General features: G+C 32.3%; 1 protein-coding gene and 1 long non-coding RNA gene across 2 annotated transcripts; one reads left to right on the top strand and one right to left on the bottom strand.

The window, feature by feature from the left end:
* Positions 1-7,761: 7,761 nt before the first annotated feature.
* On the bottom strand, positions 7,762-9,588 carry LOC140010012 (uncharacterized). The gene is made up of 2 exons (XR_011817271.1): positions 9,474-9,588; positions 7,762-8,036 (listed from the first exon to the last, which is right to left on the bottom strand). It is a non-coding gene; the product is annotated as an uncharacterized lncRNA (long non-coding RNA).
* Positions 9,589-17,427: 7,839 nt separating this feature from the next.
* On the top strand, positions 17,428-22,956 carry LOC140009558 (probable inactive purple acid phosphatase 16). The gene is made up of 5 exons (XM_072055496.1): positions 17,428-17,866; positions 19,794-20,018; positions 20,770-21,046; positions 21,356-21,521; positions 22,535-22,956. Exons 1-5 carry the CDS (start codon positions 17,566-17,568, stop codon positions 22,745-22,747), a joined length of 1,182 nt encoding a protein of 393 aa, XP_071911597.1. The 5' UTR covers positions 17,428-17,565; the 3' UTR covers positions 22,748-22,956.
* Positions 22,957-23,588: the final 632 nt, after the last annotated feature.

Here is a 23,588-nt window from a genome sequence, read left to right as displayed (position 1 = left end):
ATCATAATTATAAGTGATTTAGAAGAAAATAATGGTTGATTATTAAGGTTACTATATTGCATCATAACATATTTATTTCGAAGGAAGCATCTCCTTAAAGTTATAAATAATGAAATTATTTGAGAAACATAATGATTTGAGAAAATTTTTTCGGATGTGTTATATAAGTTGTATATATCCAATTCAGAAGGAGAAGAATTTTTCATGTTACACCGAATGAAATTTCAATGTACAAAACGTTTTAATAGCTTTATAATTGAAATAATAGTATTAAATTGGAAAAAAATTTCGAAATAGCACCATACAAACTATTATTATCATTAATAGCAATCCTTCAAAACAAGACAAACTGAAAAAAAATTGAAAACGATTCATAAAATGATATAAAGTGAATAGCAAATGAAATAAAAAGTTTGAAATACAATTCAAATAATATCAAAGACAATATCCAAATCACTGATATCCAAGAGAAGACAAACATTGTTATTGGTAACATATAGTAATGCTTCATTTGTATTGGTTTGAGTAAACCAAATCTGTCCATTAATTCAAGTAGAAACCATCTCTAATGATAAAATAAGCATTATAATACAAGTAAATTTAAAATGAAAATGATATCCAAATTATTTTTTGTGATGCCCAAAATACCTTTATTTTTCTAATGATTACATATATTTATTGTATTGCAATTTTAGTGAATAATGGTAGCAATTATGAAATGTAAAGTTTTAAAATTAAGTAAATTTCATTTACGGTGACAATTGTAATTAGACAGATTTAGTGCATTCCAATAATTGATAATAATGGTAGCGGTTATGGATTAAAAACTAGCTCTTGAAAAAAAATAATACTGCAATATACTAAAAATTAATATTAAAATTGTTAATTAGCCAAAATTCTCATTCTAATTCCATGATCATCAAAAACACTGATACTGAAACCAAAAATATTATACTCATATGAAAACAGTAGACTTGTCAAAATGTATAGGCCAAAAAAAACTTTACGTGGTGGAACATTATTACTCTATTATTGACAAAAATAGTAATCAAAAGAATACAAAGAATTGAAATTACATGTATGTTATTTTTTAGCTTAATTATATTCTTCATTTATGAAGACTTGTAATGATTGTGATTTATGCGTAATAAAATCACGAATATACAACAATTTTGGTAAAACATGATATTATCAATATTTGATATGTTAGAGTTCAAGCTATAAATAAAAAAAAATGTTAGGTTCATGGTTCCAAATTTAATTCTAAGGGACATGTTAACTACATTGGAATGTTTTTTGTCTCTTTTTATTTAATAAAATTTTTAAAAGTAACTAGTTAAAGAAAATAAATAACATAAAAATACTAAAAAATAACATAATATTTTGATGTTGATTATTAAAATTTCACAAAAGGTTTTTAGTACCTAAAAAATAATATTTTTAAAATAGCATAATCACGTGCAAAGCACGTGCTATTACTATTAATATATAGGCAGTACATACAAATGTCTTAAGCATTACATTTTTCCTTTCTAACCGGTTAATTTTCAATTTTTAAGGAAATTGCACCCTTGCCTCGATGTTTATTGTATGATTTAGAGTATAGATCAAGATTTTTGTGAAGTTGCATTAGAATTTTTCAAACTTTATGGAGTTCCATTAATTTAATTTAGTTGTATGTAACTAAGTCTTTTCTGAGTAACAAGTTAAGCATTTTAGAAGACTCTAATGCGACCGTGCCAAAGTTGTAAATTCTCACAATGAGTATAAAAAATTAGATATTTACCCATGAGGTTCATAATTTTCACAACTGAATTAATTAGATAAGATAATCACAAAAGATAGTAGACATACCAAAAAATTTTAAAGCTCAATGCCACTAAAAAAAGTTGAAAAACTATACGTTTCAATGACACATGTTGATGTGTACGTGACAATGAGATAAGCAGCAATTAGACGTTACACCGATACATGTCGATGCATACATTATAATGAGATAAACGATTACTAAACATTACAATGACACATGTTAATGCATACATTATAATGAGATGAACGGCTATTAAACATTACAATAACACGTGTTGATGCATACCTTACAATGATATAAACGGCTATGAGTTAAGATACTCAACAAGAAACTACACATTACAATAATACGTGCTGATGTATGTTTCAGAAGTTGAAACACGTGATATGAGGGACTTATTTATAATGGAAAAAAGGAAAGAAAGTACATATTTGGTATATTCAATAAAAATGTAGTTGTAACAATTAAATACAAAATGAGTTTTAAGTCAATATATATATATATTGACTGATAAAGTTCGAAATCTTAATATCTTAGCATTTTATTTTAGTAATCTTCCAAAACAAAGTTTTTCATATTATGTAGTGGTAAAAGGAAAAATACCTGGAATCTATTCCAAATGGATTTCCGTTATAGAACAAATAAATCATTTTCATAATCCTTTATGGAAAGCATTTCATAGCATACATGAAGCACTAGAATTCGCTAGGCATAATATAGGAACAACATTTTATGTAGATCCTAAGGCTAGCATGGACAGCATGAGGGCTCCAGTATATCAAAATACAGATGCCCCTAGTAGCAGTAGAAATTATCAATATGCATTAGAAAAAGATAACACAAATAGAATAGAATTTTGTAGACATTGTAAGAGCATGGAGCAAGCTATTAGAAGTTTAAATTTAAAGTGTAGAAATTTTGAAGAAGAAGATCTTTCTCAAAAAGAAAAGATAAAATCTTTAACCGAACAACTGAAAGAAATGTATAAGATCTCAGGCTCACAAGGAGATACTATTCTCTCACAAATTTCTAAGATTGGGGAGCTCAAAGGAAGGCTGTCTCATACAGCATCTCAAATGGCCAGTTCTTCATCTGGCCCAATAAAACAGACAATTTTTATAAAAGAAAAGCCCATTTCAGAAAGACCATTTGAATTTCTTAAACCCAAAATATCCTTTAAACCATATCACCTACTTAGTTTCCTCCCTTTACATATCCAAGAAATTATTAGCCAAAAAACCCAAGCCCAATATTATTCAAAATTAATGGCAGTCCAACAATACTTTTATGAAATAGCAAAAGACCTAATTAGAAATACAGCAGCCATTAGACTACATCCATCTTTCTTCATCGACCCAGAAAAACATTGCCCAAACAATCCAGAAGCCTGTGACCACCAGAAAATAAATAGCCATTGTATACATACACTCAGTAATTTTTTCCTCAGAGCCACTATTATCTTATCAAAATATTCATCCCCAAAGATACTAAGAGTAAATGGGGAAAGAGTTATTTTAACACCACAATTTCTTATGGATGCCGGATTCCTGAAAAAAATTATTGTTACAAATCCAGAAGATACTCATTGTCTTGGAACTCATTTCGGATACTTCATCAGAAAAATGCTAGACTATGGACAGTGGGCAACTGTACATATCAAATCTGCGCCAGCAGAATGGATAGGACTTTTTGATAGAGAACCAGCAATACATAGAATGATGATTACAGTCAGCAATATACCACCAGCAAGGAGAACGACAGAAGAACTAGAGAAAATCAGCAGCAGTCTAGTGGAATGTCCATTAGAATTAAAAGAACAATTGATAAATGCTAAAATGATCCAATTAGCTTACAGACATTTCATAGATCAATGGGAAAATGGAATTAGATTAGTATATGAAAACAAGATACAAAAGATATATGTCCCATACAGGTTTAAGTTAGAAAAAGATTTCACTATAAGTACCAATTATCCAGAAGTTTTTGAAAAATATTTAGAAGGATATTATATGAGCACAGGAGCAAGGCATTTGGATATCGAAACAGATGAAGAATATAATGATGATCATTATTGGGAAACAATGGGACCAGAAAAAATGAGCAACATCGAGAATATGTTGGAAGGATAATTCTTCGGCCATCCTGTCTAAAGCTATAATGCATAGATCGGTCATAAAGCTTTTATTGTATAGTTTGGCCAAATGTATAGGACGGTCATAAAGCTTTTAGCTTTTATTAGCTGTCAGCCGCATTGTATAGTTAGGCAATATTGATTTGATGTTTTACGGATTTCAGTAGGTTTTAAGTCCGTAAAAGTTAACATGTCATGTCCACGGACTTTGAGTCAAAAATTTTAAGTCCGCACAGTTTGCACAAGAAGTCTATAAAGGCATACGTCCCAAACCAATGTTGGGAACGATGCACTTACATCCTGTAAATCAAAGCATCCAATAAAAACTCCAATTTCATACGTTCTTTAGCAGTTTTTACAAGTCTTTAGTTCTCTCATATTGCTAGCATAAGACGAAAGAGAAATAAGAAAAGTAGAGATTTGGGCAGCCAACCCTAGATTAGATCCAAACAACCGGAAACTCTGAAAAAGATACCTTGTTTTTAGGATCCTAAAAGACCAAAAGACGGTGTAGTACCCATTAAAGCCTTTCAGTTACAAAGCAGGCGCCAGGGGAAGATCCGGTGAGGCAAAACTCCTAATCACAAGATTCCCATTTTCATAGCATCAGAAGGAAAATTTGGATTTAAAGCAAGGAAGGTAAAATCTCAGTTATTTTTCTTAAAGTATCTAGTAGTCATTTATTTCTTAAATTCCAGTTAATCATCCTGATATTTTATATGAATTTTGAACCGCCTTTTCAATTTACATCCACTCAAGAAAAGGCATACAGATTAGCATTACAAACCCTCAGACAACCAGATACCTATTATTATTTTGACAAAATTTTAGAGGAAATTGAAACAACAGACCAGTGTTTAGCACATATACAAATAGAAGACGCTAGATTATCTAAAGTAGCACACCACCATCCCGCATCATTTCTAAAAAATTTAAGACAAGCAAAAATAGATTTACTTTGGCATAAATACTCTGAATTAAAATCAATAGAAAGACAAAAGTTAGAAGAACAAGCAAAATATAAAAATAAAAGGAATTTTTGTAATAAAGTTTGTAGAACAAGTCCAACTTTATAGCTTACTTTATAGCTTTTAATCACGTAGGTCTTTAATTGGAGCCGTAGAAGTCCAACTTTATAGCTTTATAGCTAGTGTGTTTTGGTATCATTACAATAACACGTGTTAATGCATACCTTACAATGATATAAACGGCTATGAGTTAAGATACTCAACAAGAAACTACACATTACAATAATACGTGCTGATGTATGTTTCAGAAGTTGAAACACGTGATATGAGGGACTTATTTATAATGGAAAAAAGGAAAGAAAGTACATATTTGGTATATTCAATAAAAATGTAGTTGTAACAATTAAATACAAAATGAGTTTTAAGTCAATATATATATATATATATACATATAATGAATTCGTGCTTCTTTGCATATATAGAAGACATTAAGGTACATCTCATTACTATATAAAAAGTATCACGAGTCCTGGTACTCAGGAGTGTAAATGTAGGCACTATTGTGATCTTACTTTTTGTCATTTCAATTATGCCCTTCTTAATTTGTGATTAAAATTTTATACAATCTTAATTGTAGGTGGCTTAGAAGAAAATAATGATTGATTATAAAAGTTATTATATTGCATCATACCATATTATTTAGAAGGAAACATCTCCTTCAAGTTATAAACTGTGAAATTATTTGAGAAACATTTATGGGATGTATTTGAAATAGCGCCATACAAACTATTATTATTATTAATAGCAATCCCTCAAAACAAGAAAAACTGACAAAAAATTGAAAATGATTCATAAAATGATATAAAGTGAATAGCAATTAATTAAAACATCCGAAATACAATTCAAATAATATTAAAGACAACATTCAAATCACTGATATCCAAGGGAAGACAAACATTGCTTTTGGTAACATATAATAATGCTTCATTTGTATTAGTTTGAACAAACCAAATCCATCCATCAAGCAATGCAGAAGTCATCTTCAATCATAAAAAAATCATTATAATAAGAGTAAATTTGAAATGAAGAATGATATCCAAATTATTTTTTGTGATGCCCAAAATACCTTTATTTTTCTAATGATTACATATATTTATTGTATTGTAATATTAGTGAATAACAGTAGCAATTATGAAATGTAAAGTTTTAAAATTAAGTAAATTTCATTTACGGTGACAATTGTAATTAGACAAATTTAGTGCATTCCAATAATTGACAATAATGGTAACGGTTATGGATTAAAAGCTGGCTATTGAAAAAATAAAATACTACAATACTAAAAATTAATATTAAAATTGTTAATTAGCCAAAATTTTCATTCTAATTCCATGATCATCAAAAACGCTGATACTGAAACCAAAAATATTGTGCTCATATGAAAAAAGTAAACTTGTTACTTTTGCTTTGCATTGGATTGTGCTAAAAATATGATTAAAAGAAAGAAAATGGAAAAAGTCCAATTATCTCTATCTATGAAATTTCAATTGTCAAAATGTATAAGTCTAAAAAATAAACTTTACGTGGTGGATCATTATTACTCTATTATTAACAAAAATAGTAATAGAAAGAAGACAAAGAATTGAAATTACATATATGTTTATTTTTTAGCTTAATTATATTCTTCATTTATGAAAAATTGTACTGAATGTGATTTATGTGTAATAAAATCACAAATGTACAACAATTTTGGTAAAACATGATATTATCAATATATTTGAAATGTTAGAATTCAAGTTATAAATCAAAAAAATGTTTGGTTCATTGTTCTAAATTTAATCCTAATGGGCATGTTAACTACATTGGAGTGCTTTTTGTCTCTTTCCATTTAATAAAATTTTTAAAAGTAATTGGTTAAAGAAAATAAATAATATAAAAATACTATATTATGATGTTGATGATCAAAATTTCACAAAAAGTTTTTAGTGTCTAAAGAATAATATATTTTAGAATGTTATAATCACATGCAAAGCACGTGAACTATTACTAGTAATATAGGAATAGTACATACAAATGTCTTAAACATTACATTTTTCCTTTCTAGCTGGATACTTTTCCAGTTTTAAGGAAACAGCTCTTTTGCCTCAATGTTTATTGTATGATTTAGAGTATAGATCAAGGTTTTGTGAAGTTGCACTGGAATTCTTCAAAATTTTTGGAATTCCATTAATTTAATTTAGTTGTGTGTAACTTAGTCTTTTCCAAGTAACAAGTTAAGCATTTTAGAAGACACTGATGCAATTGTGCTAAAGTTTTAAATTCTCACAATGAGTAAAAAAATTTAGATATTTACCCATTAGGTTCATAATTTTCACAAGTGAATTAATTAGATAAGATAATCATGAAAGATAGATTAGATAACATACCAAAAAAATTTTAAAGCTTAATGCCACTAAAAATGTTGAAAACTATACGGTTGCAATGACACATGCTGATATATATATGTTACAATGAGATAAATAGCTATTATACGTTACATGGATACATGTTGATGCATACGTTATAATGAGATATATGATTACTATACGTTACAAATGACACGTGTTAATGCATACATTATAATGTCATAAACAGCTATTATACATTACAATGACACGTGTTGATGCATGCGCTGCAATGAGATAAATGGCTCTAGGTTAAGACTAGGAGGTTATCGGCTGTGCTAAGCACAGCCTAGGCCCCTATAATCTATTGTCATATATTTTCATATAAAATAAGATTAATAGTAATGTTTGTGAAATAGCATTCTTAAAATTATAAATTACCAATCAAATATGCAGCTAACAATATGAGACTAAACAAAACAAAAAAATCATTAGCATTGCAAAAGAGAAGAGAAGATGACAAAAGATTGGCAAGTAGTTCGACAAATAGCTTAACATCTTCAAGTGCAAGTTAGTCTTATAGAGACAAGAGATGACTTGCTAAATACTTAATATAAAGTACAATCATAGGCTGCAATTACAAAAGATTACATATTGAGATCCATTAAGGTGCACAAAAGAACAAGTGGTTAATTGATCACAGCCAATGCCCATTGAGATTAATTGATTGCTGTCAAGAAGTAACCCTACGCACAAAAAAAAACACAAAAGGGACATCCCCATGAAATACACAAAAATGAGTCCAACATCTAGTGAGGATTTATAAATTTTCAATATAAAAGGTTCAAGGAAACATGTCAGAAAATTAAACTTTCCAAGACACAACTAAGAGGATAAACACTTCATGATAACCAAAATTGAAACTTAATCTAATAGGCCATAAAAATAGATAAATAAATGAAAAAAATCCAAAGCAGAGTATAAACTGTAATAATACATCTTCCCTAGCACACACATGCAGTCTTATTGCAAAAAATCATTTTTTCATATTCCTTTTTAAATATCAATTAGAGATATGATTTATACATCTTAATATTTTTTCCCACACTGTAAAAATATAAGTTTTAACATATTTTTTCCAATAAGTCCTAGACAAATAAAAATCTAAGAAATTACTTTCTAAACACATAAGGCTCATAACTGGCATATTTGTTTTTATTTTTGTGCCATCAATTAAATCATCTCTTATCCAATCTCTATGTATTATGAAAAATTTATCAATTTTTCATATCTCTTCCTGTCACTAATCCAAGGAATAAGGAGAGTGTTTATAAAATTAAATAAAGGCGATGCACTTATATATGCTTTGTAAATAATTAACCTAGCATTTAAACCCCTTCTCATTATGTTTATACTCTCATTGGACAAAAAATATCAATTTTGGTATTTATTTTCCCTTAAAGTATAAATAATTTTAAAAATTTATAAAAAGAATAAATAAGGTTGCATTCTAAATATTAACCTTGCATTTTAACGCTCAGGTAAGGACAAAAATATTAACCTTGCATTTGAATGCTCGGGTAAGGACAAAGTGTCTAGGTAGAGAATCTAATGACTTAGAACTTAGAATAATAATCATTTCCCAACTTTATTTTCACAAGAAAATGCTCAGTTTTTCAGTAGATTAAATTTACTCATATTTAGCATTGTCATTATTTAAAAATTGTTGGCAACTTAAGCATGCTAATTTCAAAACTCTAGCTTCAAAATAGAGTTTTAACATCTACAGGAGTACAAGGAAGAAAAGAGCAGGGACAAAAAATTATTAGAAGTACCGAGAATTTTTTGTCAGTATCATAAAGCAGGCAATTAAATAGCAAGAAAAATAGTAAAATAGTCAAAGCTACAGAAGTAAAGCTAAAATTGAATCACAAGCTCAAGACATACAAATTATTAAATATAATTCAACAATTGAATTTGACAATCAAAATTAAGGCTCAGATTATTAGTTAATAAAAGCTTTGCTAAAAGAAGAGCACAAGCATTTGAACTCAACAAATAGCCCTATAGATTCCAAATTAGAAAAATTACTCCTCTGTGACTCACTTATTTCTCCAATTAGCAGCAAGAATAAAACAAAACATTTTTGAATAACCTAACAGCTAAAAAGAAGCAAGAAATACCTATTACTCAATTGATGGTAGCAAGATTTGTTTGAATTTGTTGCCTCCTACAATAACAACAAAAATTCATTCAGATACTCACCAAATAAATGAAAAAGCATAAATCAAATATTCTTTTTGATGAAGAGAAGAAAAATTAAAAGAAATTAGTTTTTAGGTTAACTATTTTTCTTTGCAGCAAGGGTCAAAGATGTAGAAGTTAAAAAATTTTAGACACAGAGACTATCTCTTAGCAGTGAAGAAAAATACTTTCCTAGAATTTATAGTTTTTAGAAATATAGGAAAAAGTCTTAAGAGTTTGATATTATCAAGCCACCAAAAGAGAAACAAAAAACAATCTTGTTACGCTACACTCAGTTTTCATAAAATAGGATAAAATTGGAAAAGACCTTTAAGTTAACATAAGTTTTGAAACTTACCAGTGAATTCAATGCAGAGAAGAAGAAGAATCTGGACAGCAAGTTGAGTGACAATGTTGAACCGCTTAGAATACTCTAAAATCCATCAAATGGCCAACGTTTGATTCAAAATAAAGCTAATTTATTAGTTTTAGATATCAATAGAAACACAAATCAAGCAATTCTTTTGTTTAAAGAACCTTCTCAAGAGATCCAAAAAACACCATCTAGATTTATTGTTGCATTTGCAATCAACCTAAGAATTAATTATTGCAAGTTTCAGACAGACATTTCATCAAACATTTGATAGCCATGCCTATGAGATTTCACATATTCACTTGAAGGCAGTGTCATACTAAAACCATGTTTTGAGTTAATGAAACAAATATAACATAAGCAATCATTATAAGGGATCATAAAATACCTGAGATAAGCATCAAAACAGGAAGTAATAATACTTGAAGTAGAACTGAATTTGTACGAGAATTTCAGAAGAACAAACTAAGCTACCGTTGGACTAATAAATGAAAAAAAAACAATGAACTTTGACAATTAAAAGTAAAGCTCCAATTTGTTTGTCAATGCCAGGCGAAGAAGAAGAGCACAACCATGGCTGCAAACTCAGTTGCAGTTCTGGAATAATATATACTCCAAAATGCCATCTGAGTTGCCTCGCCAAGATACAGCTTAAATCCAGTTAGTATCAAGCCTGAAACACAACTCATGGCAACAGCCAAAAATGAGAACAAAATAAATTCATCACAGCCGAAAATGAGAACAAAATAAATTCACCTATTTCTGATCTTCATCTGTTGTGGAAATCCAACAAAAAAATCAACACTATATTCCAACAAAATTTAGATTCATTAAACCGTGGTAAGGAAATAAAAAGAAGAAAAAACAAATGTTCAAACCAAAAAGTTAATAACAAAAAATTGTACTTCCATATGAAATTGCACATAGCGAATCAAGAGGGAAAAAAGCCAAAACCAGAGTGAACGAAGGTTAGAATGAGTGATTAGAGAAAGAGACGGGCAAATACAGGTTAAAGGCAAGCGAAAAAATTTTCCTAGAAATCAGGATAGATTAGGTGCGATTAAACGGTCAAGATGAGATGAAAGTATGCCTATCAAAGATCGAAGTCTTGGAAGATATCCAGCCAAAGAAGCAAAACGCGGAAAAACAGAGGGATAAGATGGCTGGTCTCCTGACTTGGCATAGGCTGCAGGGCTACACATTCAATTCTACCAAAAAAAAAAAAAAAAAAAAGTTGCCAAAGCGATAACAGGAAGTTGATGGGCGCTTTTCCCATTTTCTTTGAAAGCAGGCAGACCGCCCCTTGTGTCAAACTTTGTAGCCCGAGCTCCGAAGCAATGTCAGCCGAGTTCATAGATAATCATACAAATCTAACGGTCAATAGATGATAAAAGTACAAAGCACTACAATCTAATGGTTAATTTTTGACAAAAAGCAACCTACTTTTAAAGTTAGTAGCCAACAACTACTTGCGGTAAGTCAACAACTACATGCAGTGAGTTCACAGAAGAAGTAAAATAATGATATACATTCAACCACCCTAAGGTACCTTGCATTTGACCAAAAGTGCTAAACCTTAGCACCTCACTAACTAAACAGGCTCCAATGAATCAAGCAACGGCAGCCAAAAAGAAACAAGCTAAACTTGAGCTCTGGAGCTGCCACGTGGCGCCAAGGGAAGCTGCTACAGGAACTCCGAACTCGACCTCATACTTGAATGCCAATGCGAGACCAAATTCGGTCATTGTGCAATGCGGAGCAAAATTTCAACTGAAAAAAAGGGAACTGCCACTTGTCAAAAGAAGTAACCATACACATGGCAAAAAGAGAAGTTGCTACAGTAACCTTTCTTTCTTTTTATATACAAGGTAGATATTCAATAAGAAACTATACGTTACAATATTGCTGATGTATGTTTCAGAGATTGAAACACGTGATACAAAGGTACATATTTATGAAAGGGAAAAAAAGGAAAAGAGAGTACATATTCAATATATTCAATAAAAATGTAATTGTAACAATTACATACAGAATGAGTTTTAAGTTTGAATTCATGGTTCTTTGCACATATAGACGCCATCAAGGTACATATGATGTTAAGAGAGAAGCTTCTTGATCTCATCATTAGTTTTTAAAAAGAATAGTTATATGTTAGTGGTTAAAATTTGCCTCCACATCTTAGATGAACTTGTTTGAATATCTAAAAAACTTATACGTTAAAATACTTCACTTAATTTTAAATGATCTTTGAATTGTATAAAACTAATTATAGCCATTATGCTCGTACCTTTTGAGACTCAAAGAATATTTACTTAATTGAATTCAATACGTGCTTCAAAAGAATCAATGAGGTTAACCTCTACATTTAACACATTTGAGTAACTTGTAAAACTTAACTTTTTTTTGCCGTAAGTGCATGCCCAATGTGTATACAACTAATAAAAGAGTACTTTCCTCGTAAGGATGTGAAGTGATTGTAGGGAAACAAGTAATTAAAATGATGTAATTGCATTAAGAAATAAGAGTATACTTGACAAAACATTAAGTGACAGATTTTGTTTATACGAACCTCTCCCTCTGGCTTTATATATAGTATATAAGATGGCCTAGCGATGCTCGTAGAAATCTCATGTTATGAAACTGGTAGGCCTTGTGGCAGACGTAGGGCTGCAAACGAATCGAGCCGCTCGAGTCAAGCTCGACTCGAGCTCGATCAATATCGAGTTCGAGTAGAGTTCGAATTGGCTCGAGTCGAAATCGAGCTCAAAATATTAAGCTCGTTAGCTCGCGAGTTCAAGTATATATATATATATATTTATTTTTTTATTTTTTTAAGTTTAATAGTAAAATTACATATATATCCTTAATATTTTATTATTTATTAAGAAAAAATATTATTTTATTTATTTTTTAAAAAATAAAATAATTATTTTTTAATTTTTTTCGTGCTCGAGCTCGGCTCGAATCAAGTCGAGCTCGAGCTTGAACTTGAAATTCTTAGTTCATCGAGCTCGAACTCGAATTCGAGTTTAATGAAATTATGTCAAGACTCGACTCGATTAGGCCAAAACTCGACTCGACTCGGCTCGTTTCGTTTACAGCCCTAGGCAGACGTATCACTTCGGTGCCTTATGTGCCACTTTGTGTGTGGAATGTTAGAGTCAAACTGGTTCCCGTCGTAAAGTTGGAGGACAAAACCTGCAAATGAACAACAAATTCCTACAAAACGATGACTACACGCGCTACATATTAAAAGCAGCAGCGAGTGATGTTCAGTCTGAACGTCATTAGACGCGTTTGCAAGTTGTTAATCTTGATAATTAAGGGACAACCTTAGGTCGGTCGAAAGGTATTTAGGTCGCATGTTTATGTGGAATTTTCCATAATAACTTAAGGAGTACTTTCCTCGTAGTCCATTTTAACTTTTGTGGTTTTTTTTTTTATTTTTTTGTGGGGTTTCAATTACATGAGAATAATATATTCTGAAACGTGGCAGTTTGTGAGACATATCAAATCATGAACCATGTTGGATATCTTTTCAGGATTATACGATAATAATATTCTTTATTTGACTAAACATAGAGGTCTTCTAATCTTAATTATAGTAGTGTAAATTATAGCTCCATTTTCATCTGTACAATGCAAGGATATCAACTATCAAGCAACAAGACGAAACAAATATCACTTGATGAAAGATTAATGCAAATTTATCTTCATTCGGTGTGAGCAAAATGAGTTGGCCAACAAGAGAGGATTTAAACCTTGTACATGTAAAATTTGATTCTGGCACTTTTCAATTAAAAGGATTTAATAAAATAATTAAAAATGCATTATTAAATTGATAATATAACATGGATTTTCTCGTTTATAAAAAAAGATTTTTTTTAACGGATGCCCAATGAATACTGGTTAACACACTTTAATCACACTCAACCTATCGATCATGTGAATACACACTAATAATTATTATCCATCCTTACATTTATGCACTTTTCTTAATTAAGTTTATCATTCCGAAAATTCATTACCTGAATTACGTCTTAACGAGTGTTCAACGGACACTCGTTAGACAGACCCTTATAAAAAACAACAAAAAAAATGTGTAATGTGGACATCGCAATGATCACTCGATTGATCCAGTGGCCAAGGGAAAGAGCTTTTAGAGTCTTTTAGCAGTGTCAGATTTACGACTCAAATCCTGTGAGGGTGGAAAGAGTGTGGGAAGGGATAGGAGGGGCAAAAAAAAAATAAAAAATGGTGGACTTCGCTGTTTGTGGCTTTGATCTGTAAGCATGCTTTATCTTCTTTATCGAAAAAGAGAAGCAAAACCAATGTTTTACGTTGCTAACTTTCACTAATTTTATCCATTTGCCTGTCCAAGAAGCGAAACAAAAAGTACAAAACCCATGTTTCACGTTGTTACCTTTCACTAATTGAATCCATTTGCCTTAATTTGATCACCAATATAATCCCTCAAAATTACAAATGACTGGACTTACCCATTACCATTTACCGTCCATTTTGTTGGATGTAAACTTCTCCACATTTTGCATGAAAAATCTTAATGCAATAAAATCCAAAAAAAAATAAAAATATGGATATCATTTTCCAGAAATTTTTTCCATCCCCTCATCAATGGAAAATGGTCATAATGTTATTGGAGGAGAGCATGAATTGATCTGTTTATCATTTCGATATGCACGTTTTGAAAGATTTTACTAATTCATTAAAGACAATGTTATTTTTGCATTATTTCGTACATCTAAACAAATTTAAGGTGCAATTTACTTCAGTTCATGCTTAAATGGTGGAAAAAATCTATTTTGCCATTATTTTTTCGGAATATTCAGGCCATCATGGACATTGATTTATACTCATGAGTTATACGTACCATCTTTTTTCCTTCATTTGTATAACTAAAGTTAAGTCCCATATTAAATATGGGAATCGATTCGTAATGATAAGCTCAACTGTTTTATTTTTCAACTATAACCAACGTGAATGATCATAAACAACACAAGGGATTAGGATAAATCAGACAAAATAAATAAATAAATATATATATATATATATACACATCGTTTTTTTTAACAAAAAGAAAGAACCCTAATACTTAAACTTCTCTTTTGTTGGTGAGATTACACTGTAAAGCATTGGTTTTTAAGGTCTATAATTAACTTGTACAGCAGTTGATATATTAGCAGGATTAAATCCACTAAGCTTTCTTTTTCTCGTATAGCTAGTAATTTCTTCATTTTAGGGAATTGGCACAAATAAAGTTCTTGGATTTCAACCAGAAAAAGAAAAATAAAAAAAAAGAATTGAACAATACTACTATTAATGGTTAACTCGACTTGTATGACCAGTGACGGAGCCAGGATTTTTTTTTTGGGGGGGCCAAAATTGAAATTCCATTCAAAGATGACTAATTCATATATATATATATATATATATATATATCAACTCTCATAATATAAACTAAAATTGAAAAAATTTAGGGGGGGCCAATTTTATTTTACACACATATTTACATATTATGAATTAAAATTCTCAAAACTTAGGGGGGGCCATGGCCCCCCTCTGTCCCCCTTGGCTCCGTCATTGTGTATGACGCTAATGTGCAAATTTAACAATGACAAAATTGGTTCCCTTTCGAACTGGAAGTTACAGATCTTAATTGAACGAAAAACAAAGACGAAAAATACTAGTACTTTGAATCATGATTTGCCAAAATAACAAATTCTTGGGTTCTTTCTTTTTCTTTTCTTTTCTTTTCTTTTTTTCAGTGTAAGTGGGAGGTGTCGAACCCAGATCTTCCCGAGATTTTTCAGTTATACTTCCTCCTTTCGTATCATCCAACCCATTTCTCTCCCAACAAATTTTTGGGTTCATTGGACATATTATTTATCTCAATCAAATAAGCCAAAACAAGTTGGCTCAACTGCCAATACAAGTTGGCTCAATTGGCAAGGATGAGACACTTTCTCACAAAAGATTGTATGTTTAAAATCCATTACTGATGTGAAGGTTATGTCAATGAGCGATCGGTAAGTATCCCTGTAAGCGATTTATGGTTTCAGAGGTACATCCTAGGTTGTGTCGATGAGCGATTGGTAAGAATCTCTATAAGCAATCTATGGTTTCAGAAGTATGTCCAGACCCATAGTGAAGACAGGATTCGAATCCATTTAAACTTTTCATTCACCAAAAGAAAAAAAAAAACTGCAATCAAACAAAGAATGTAAATTGTAAACAAATCCTATATCTTCTTCAAGCAGGGAAGATCACAGCAAAATCAGTCGCTGTAAATGCATTATACAATTTGCATATTGTCAAACTAAAACTGAGAACCAAACCTTAGGCTAGCCTAGAAACTAAAGGAAACTAAAGAGAATAAATTTTATTGCGTGGCAGGAATGATGTGGCCGAGGATACGAAGAGTCATTTTAGACATGGATAATTTTCTATTTTCTTTTCTTAGTAAAGCAATAAGAGAAATAAATTGTGCTGCCAAGTCTGCATCTAACAAGTCTGCATACATTTTCAAAATTATGCACCCATTTTAGTAAAGTTAATGATAATAATATTAGTCTAGATTCAACAGGTGACCAACTAGTTCTTTCTGCGCTTTCCCCGCCGCCTGCCCCGCATATTAGCTAGCGTAGATTTCAACTTACAAAAAATTTGTTGGGTGCATATTATTGGTTTCTTCCGCTTCAATAGCTAAAAAACCTCTTAGTTCAAGGCAAGATGCATGACGTTTTACTGTTCCAAGATTAGTGCTATGATTTAGGATTAATAGGTTCGCTTCTATATTTTGTGTGCTTATTTTGTGCCTTAAAAAGCAGAATAGAAGAATCTGTCTAATACGAGATTCAATAATTAAATTTGACCTTACATACAAAAGAATGAATTTGAGATCGTACATTTAACTTAATCAAAACGGGAAAAATAAAATCAACAAAATTATTTGGACAATAAATGGTGTTAAATGATAGATAGAAAAAGTGTACTAACCACAAAATGCTTTTCACATTTACCTTTTTTTTGTCAGTTGAGATCCTCTATGCCATTATTTGGTGTCAAATTCAGTGCCAATTTCACTTATCACGTGGTGGTAGAAGAAATTTAAATAAACAACACATGACAAATTAAATAACCGACACTTGGCATAAATATAGAAGTGACATTGAATTGCCACTGAAAAAGTGACACTGACCATCCCGTGTGCTGTGCTTTTTTTTACCCTAGACTAGATAGCCTACCAAATACAAAGAACAACCATCCTACCAAATACAATCAGTTATTGTAAGCAGTCAAAGGTCAAATTAAAATTTGTTCTCTCTTACAAGTTCATAACATATAATTTAGAGAACAATATTTTGTCTTTTTGTAATGTCTGATCCCACAGCACCATTGAAAAACAACAAAATAACAGTAAAATCTCCAATTCTATTACTGAGAAGATAAGTACAAAATGTAATGACATAATCAACCAAAAGATGGATGGGTAGTTTAGTCAATGAACAGTTCACTAATCAAAGCTATTTAATCAACCATTGATCAGCTGGTAAGTTAGTTAAGCTTCATTCCCACCTAACGGCTCTTCTTCTTGTCTCTGTGTATGCATGTGTGTGATAAACTGAGGAAACATTTTGATGATGGCCAACAAGAATTCTGTGAAAAACCCGTTATCGATTCTATCATTTTATTACTGGGTTTTGGAAATAGTAATCCAACTGATGATCCTGACCGTCAGTTCGGGGCCATCTGAGCTGACAGCAGTTAAGTTACGGATCAAACCAGGAGATTATCTGCAAATGCCTCAGGGTTCACCATTTAAGATTGCTATTTTTGCTGACTTGCATTTTGGTGAGGATGCTTGGACTGATTGGGGCCCGCAACAAGATGTGAACTCCATCAGAGTCATGTCCAATGTTCTTGATCGAGAGCACCCAGGTAAGGAAACATCTGTCTCAGGTTTTCTATTTATTCTTGTTTTGCATTTCATCAATTATTCATGAGTTTATTTCTAAGTTTATTTGCGTTTTGCATCTATTCTTTAGATATGGGGGATTTGATTGGTTAATGATATGTAAGGTAGTGAGTAACTGATAATCGGGATTAAGCGTTTTATGCCAGTCAAGGTGATTGAATTAGCATTGATGTAAGACTTTACAATGAAATTTTCCCGTAAGAATTACGTAATGACTTAATTTTTTGCTCAAGATGTAATACAGCATTAGAATTTTAACTTTGGAAGGCTAAGGCACTGATGATTTTTGCTCAAAGATGTAACAGAACATAATTACTTAGTACTACTCCGGCTCGATTCTCGTTCCAATCTCCTTTCCACTTCTTGGCTCCACTGCTCCCCTTCTTGCCTTTTTCTGTTTTTTCAGCAAAGGAAAGAAAATGAGGAAGACTGTTTAAGATTCTTGACTGTAGTTATTGCTATTTCAGCAAAGCAGATGTCAAATGAGACTTTTAGATATCAGCAGTTTGATTCTTGATCGTCAAAAGTTAGGGATGAGTGCCTTTTAACTAAATGTGGGATATGATGCTATTTTAAAATAGGATGGAAAACAGGTAAACATAAGTCTTTGAACTCTAAAAGCTTCCCAAATGGTGCACCAACCTGGGTGGGTTGTAGCTTGTGTTTGTTCTGTATACAATTAGTATAATTTGTGTATATACGTTATACACTATAAAGTATGGGCCAAAAACTTAAGCTTTTCTCATGCAAGTATGTCGAAACTTGTATGTTGGACCTGTTAAGGTAATGTCCTCTGGTTTTCGCTGCAATATCTGCAGTTGATGCAAATCAGCATATTTTTTATTGCTTGCTTATTTTATGTCTACTTTGGAGAATTATTCAACATATAAGTCGTTAGAATCTCTAAGGTGCAAATACAATTTCATAATTTCATTTTTCAAGGATGGTTGGAACTACAAAAGCTTGATTGGCAATTGCCTAAGTAAAATGTTGCAGCACCATAACACTTTGCAATTTCTTGTAACTTGAGCAGGACGACCACATTTTTGTTTGCAATTTCTTGTCACTTGAAATCTTGCAAGTTGATAAATGTCCTAACTTCACTTTTCGGACTGGTTAGCACCTGTTTATTTTGTTGGAGGCCTTTAGGAAGCTTATGCAGATGATCATTGGTGCTAGAAGCACTTCCTCCGAAGCTTTGTGCAGTTCACTAAAATCCGTGTCTCTGACCGATATCCAGCAATGGTTTGATCGACTATTATAATCAGCTGTCATGATTAATACTTGTTCATGCATAAAGAAATTTTCCTCTATCAGTCTGCAATTTGCTAGTCCTTTCCTCAAAACATCTAAAGTGAGGGGATATAGTTCTGAGTAGTGTCACGTTTAGGATTGAAACTTTTGGAGGCCTTCTACACTCTCATCTGATGACAAAATCACTAGCATTATCATCAATTTCTGAGCTCCATGACGACAGACCCTAACAAACTGGTTTGTGAAAGATGTTGGAGTCAGTGAAACTCCAATTTCATGTTTCTGAGTAATGTTTTGAGGAAGTTTTTCTTTACAACTTATTTTAATTAAAACTGAAGGTAAATGTCTGCAGAACATCCATGTTTATGTATCATGATTACTTCAACTATTTTAAGAAATCTTTCAGAAACTATGAATATGACTTGAATTCTTTTAACTCTTTCTCGCTTAGGCTTTATGCAATTTACTAAGGATTTTCATGGCAAAATCAGAACGGTTAACTTCAATTGAAGTTGACTTTTTTTTTTTTGTGGAATTCTTGCGTCTACCAGCATTGGAAGCTAAAGAATAAGTTTGAATAGTAGATAGAAAGGACAACTTGTATCCTTTATATAACCTGTTGAAATACAATTGCAGACTTTGTGATTTATCTTGGAGATGTCATCACAGCCAACAACATACCAATAGAAAATGCAAGTCTGTATTGGGATCAAGCAATTTCTCCAACAAGAGAGAAAGGAATACCGTGGTCCACTGTCTTTGGAAATCATGATGATGCACCATTTGAGTGGCCAATGGAGTGGTTTTCGTCCAGCGGAATTCCTCAGCTTAGATGTCCTTCAACAAACGTTTCATGTTCAGGTTTCATTGATCTTATATTCCAACTTCCGACAGAAAAATAGGGTCTGTTACTAAAATGATAACGTAAATTGATCTTTCTACCATTTCTCCAGTATGATGGTATAATGGAGAATGCATGAGAACTGCTAGTAGTACAATGGAAAATGACCTGCCAATTAGTTCCGGAAACTGATATCAACATCTGAATACTATGTTTATCCTCTGTGATATTTTAATTTTTGCAGTTTCATCCAGGAGTGAAATGAGTTGTTATTTTTTACTCGATTTAAAATTTAAATTGTATGGTGCTGCCCTGAAGACTCCTGCCAAAGGTTCACTTTTAGGTTATCTGTTGCATGATAAAAAGTTAAACTTATAATGAAGATTCCTTACCAATTAAGATACCTTTGCTTAGTTGTTTCTACTTCTACATGTAAGGATCTCTGTAACTGCATTGCTAATTTATCAAGGAACTTGTATAGCTAAGTGGCACTCTGCTTACTTAAGTGAGTTTGGAGAAGCGTAAAAATCCAGAGTATCCAATCTGTCTGTAGAATCTGGTAAACTGCAGTAAAATGGACAGTTATGGCGTACATGCAAAAGCATACATCTTCAAATCTGTTTTCCCTCTTCCCCGTAATTTCCCTTACGCAATTGCAAAATGGCAATTGATCAATCTGCAAAACTAATATTCAAATCAGGTTTGCACAATTTAGATTTGATTACAAATGCAGAAACTAAATTTGATGATATGTCCTTTGGTATGTCTCAGGAGGCAAAAATTGTAGCTTCAGAGGCACACCACGCTTGGAGCTGATGACTAATGAGATCCAACATAACTCATTATCATACTCCAAGAGTGGGCCAAGTAATTTATGGCCAAGCGTTTCCAACTATGTTCTCAAACTGTCATCATCAAGTGACCCTGAAGTCACATTGGCCTTAATGTACTTCTTGGATTCTGGTGGTGGATCATACCCAGAGGTTTTATCTAGTTCCCAAGCAAATTGGTTCAATCAGACGTCTCAGCAGGTCAACCCCGAGTCAAGGTTGTCAAAGATGAAACTCTGATCTGTGTTTTAAACAACTACTATGCACCAAATGCATGTCATTTGATGCAATAGAGATTTTGTAGAACAGGTTTTGTAAGTTTGAATAGTATTTGCAATCATGGTGTTGGTTGCTAATGTGGAAGGATGGGAAAGGGACTTTAGAATATTAATCTTTTAAATTCACACATCAGGCACATTAGTTGATTTTACCTTTTGGTTCTTTTCTCTTGGCTGTGTATGGTGTGCAAACAGAAAAGCTAATTTAGGTCATCTATATTCTTCTTCACACTGGATAGCATTTAACAGGGTGCCAGAGATAATGTTTTGGCACATACCAAGTCAAGCCTATAAGCAGGCAGCTCCAAGGTTTCTCAAAGGCAAGTGCGTGGGTTCAATGTTTAACGAGAGTGTTGCTGCTCAAGAAGCAGAAATGGGCATGATGAAACTTCTTGAAGCAAGGCCCTCTGTTAAGGTTAGCAAAATTGCAGATTTTATATTCTTTTACTTCCACCCTCTTTTTTTTATTTGCATATTTTGTACTTCTACACTTAACAGAAAAGTTTACATCACTTCCACACACCAACAAACATCCGCTTGGAGTTTGAATACTCAATATCTAACCTTTCTAGACATGAAATCAAGATAAAATTTTCTGAACTTCTACACTAGGTAAAATAATGCTACTTTTACACATAAGGATGTGATGGAGTTACACCTGAAATGTTTTCCTGCCCTTGGGCTCTAACTGTTGTCTGTTGCCCTCATGCTCTTCTTACACTTCCTAAAAGCCCAGTGAAGAGATCACAGCATATCTTCTGGAAATATTGGAATCGAGACTTGAATGGATTGAAAAGATGGGACAATATGTATTTATCCTCCATATGTTGGAAATTTGAATAGAATGTCCCAGGAACCTCGTCTTATAGATGACTTTTTGGGTTTTTTTAGGCTACATTCAACCTACTTCAGAAGCACACAACATTTTCCTTTCAACAGAGTCTCAGGAAACATTTAAGCTGCAAGGCCAGTGTCTATATGTTTGCTCTTTTTGACTGCTGATTTCTTGAAAACAAGCCCTTTTTTCTGCCTGATTAAAATTTGCATCTCTACCTCTGCCCTGCTTGCTTCCCTCCCTCTCCTGTTTGCACAAGTTCTCATTCTCTCTCTGTCTGTGTGTGGGTCCTAAGCACACTTGCAGATATCCCTCTCTTACTGCATTTACAACGATTTTCGAGTTAAAAACTGATTCACTTATAAGCACAAATCTCTAGTCTTTGAAGTATAATTCATCACAAATCTCTAGTCTTGAACTATAATTCATTTTTTTTTTTTGGCCTTTTAGCTTAAAAGTTAATCACAGCAACTCATTGATCCTGATAGCATTGGCATTCATCCAATTTGCCCAGTTATAACCTTGAAGCCTTTTGAGTGGGATATGACTGGTGGAACTTCAGCCTCATTTTTTTGTGTATCTGCATATTGCAGGCGGTTTTTGTAGGTCACAATCATGGATTGGACTGGTGCTGCCCATACAAGCAACTGTGGCTGTGCTACGCTCGGCATAGTGGCTATGGTGGCTATGGAAACTGGCCTCGGGGGTCTAGGATTCTGGAGATAACTGAACAACCTTTCTCTATCAGGTCATGGATTCGGATGGAAGATGGTAGCTCACACAGTACAGTGGTCTTGAGTTCTTGATAGTCATGTTCCTTTCTGTTCTGGCTCTCATGGGGGTTTGTATTGGGGGGAACATGATGCAAATTTTTAGCTGAAATGTTACATGATTTATTGGTACTTTCATTGTTTTACTATGGATAGAAACAAAAAAAGAAAAACATGGAACAGCTGTAACACGAACTTTGTAAATATATAGCCCTTGTACATAAAAATCACATTGACTATCTTAACTGCTTGATTCTAGACAGGGACCAGTTTAATTCGTGGTAGCTATAACCACGAGACGGGCACAAGTTGAATAATCAGTTTAATGCTTGGAAAATTGCGGCATAATTCACTACTGAGACACAACAAAGCACAGCTCCTGTAAATTTTTAAATATGCAGGTGCCATTTTCCAGGAGTACTCCTTCTTTTCTTTGAGTTTTTTTTTTTCTTTTTCTTTTTAACGAAAAGAAAGTAGGAGATTTCATTACTTGGTTAACATATTTAGATGGCAACAATTTTTTTATTTTTAGCTGTCTTTGTGTCCAAGCATCCTTAACTTCTGGAGCCAAAGTATGGCAAGTGGCTTTCAAGATACACACATCCTTCTTCCAAAGGCCATTCTATGGCATATTTCAAGAAACACCTACTGGATCATTCTGCAGGTGTACTTGTGAGTTGTGACAGAAGCAGTACACATCCAGCTCAAATGGACCTTAAAAACTTTGTTTGGATTGCTTGTTTCCGTCGGAAAATATTATCATTTTTCGTGATCACATTTCCCTATCACCTTTTTTCCTCACATATATCAAATCGCTACAGTAATTTTTCCATGAAAAATGACGGAAAATGCAATCCAAACACAATAAATTTCCTGG

Source organism: Coffea arabica, chromosome 6e (assembly GCF_036785885.1).
Source record: "Coffea arabica cultivar ET-39 chromosome 6e, Coffea Arabica ET-39 HiFi, whole genome shotgun sequence".
Lineage (NCBI taxonomy): Eukaryota > Viridiplantae > Streptophyta > Magnoliopsida > Gentianales > Rubiaceae > Coffea > Coffea arabica.
The sequence above is the reverse complement of the archived record's forward strand: the minus strand, read 5'-3'. Positions and strand labels throughout refer to the sequence as shown.

Excerpts from the sequence above, each read along its gene's own strand:
- LOC140009558 (XM_072055496.1), top strand. The coding sequence starts at position 17,566 with ATGATGGCCAACAAGAATTCTGTGAAAAACCCGTTATCGATTCTATCA. Across the intron at positions 21,047-21,355 it reads CAGGTCAACCCCGAGTCAAG|GGTGCCAGAGATAATGTTTT; the intron begins GTTGTCAAAGAT and ends AGCATTTAACAG. Across the intron at positions 21,522-22,534 it reads AAGCAAGGCCCTCTGTTAAG|GCGGTTTTTGTAGGTCACAA; the intron begins GTTAGCAAAATT and ends TGCATATTGCAG.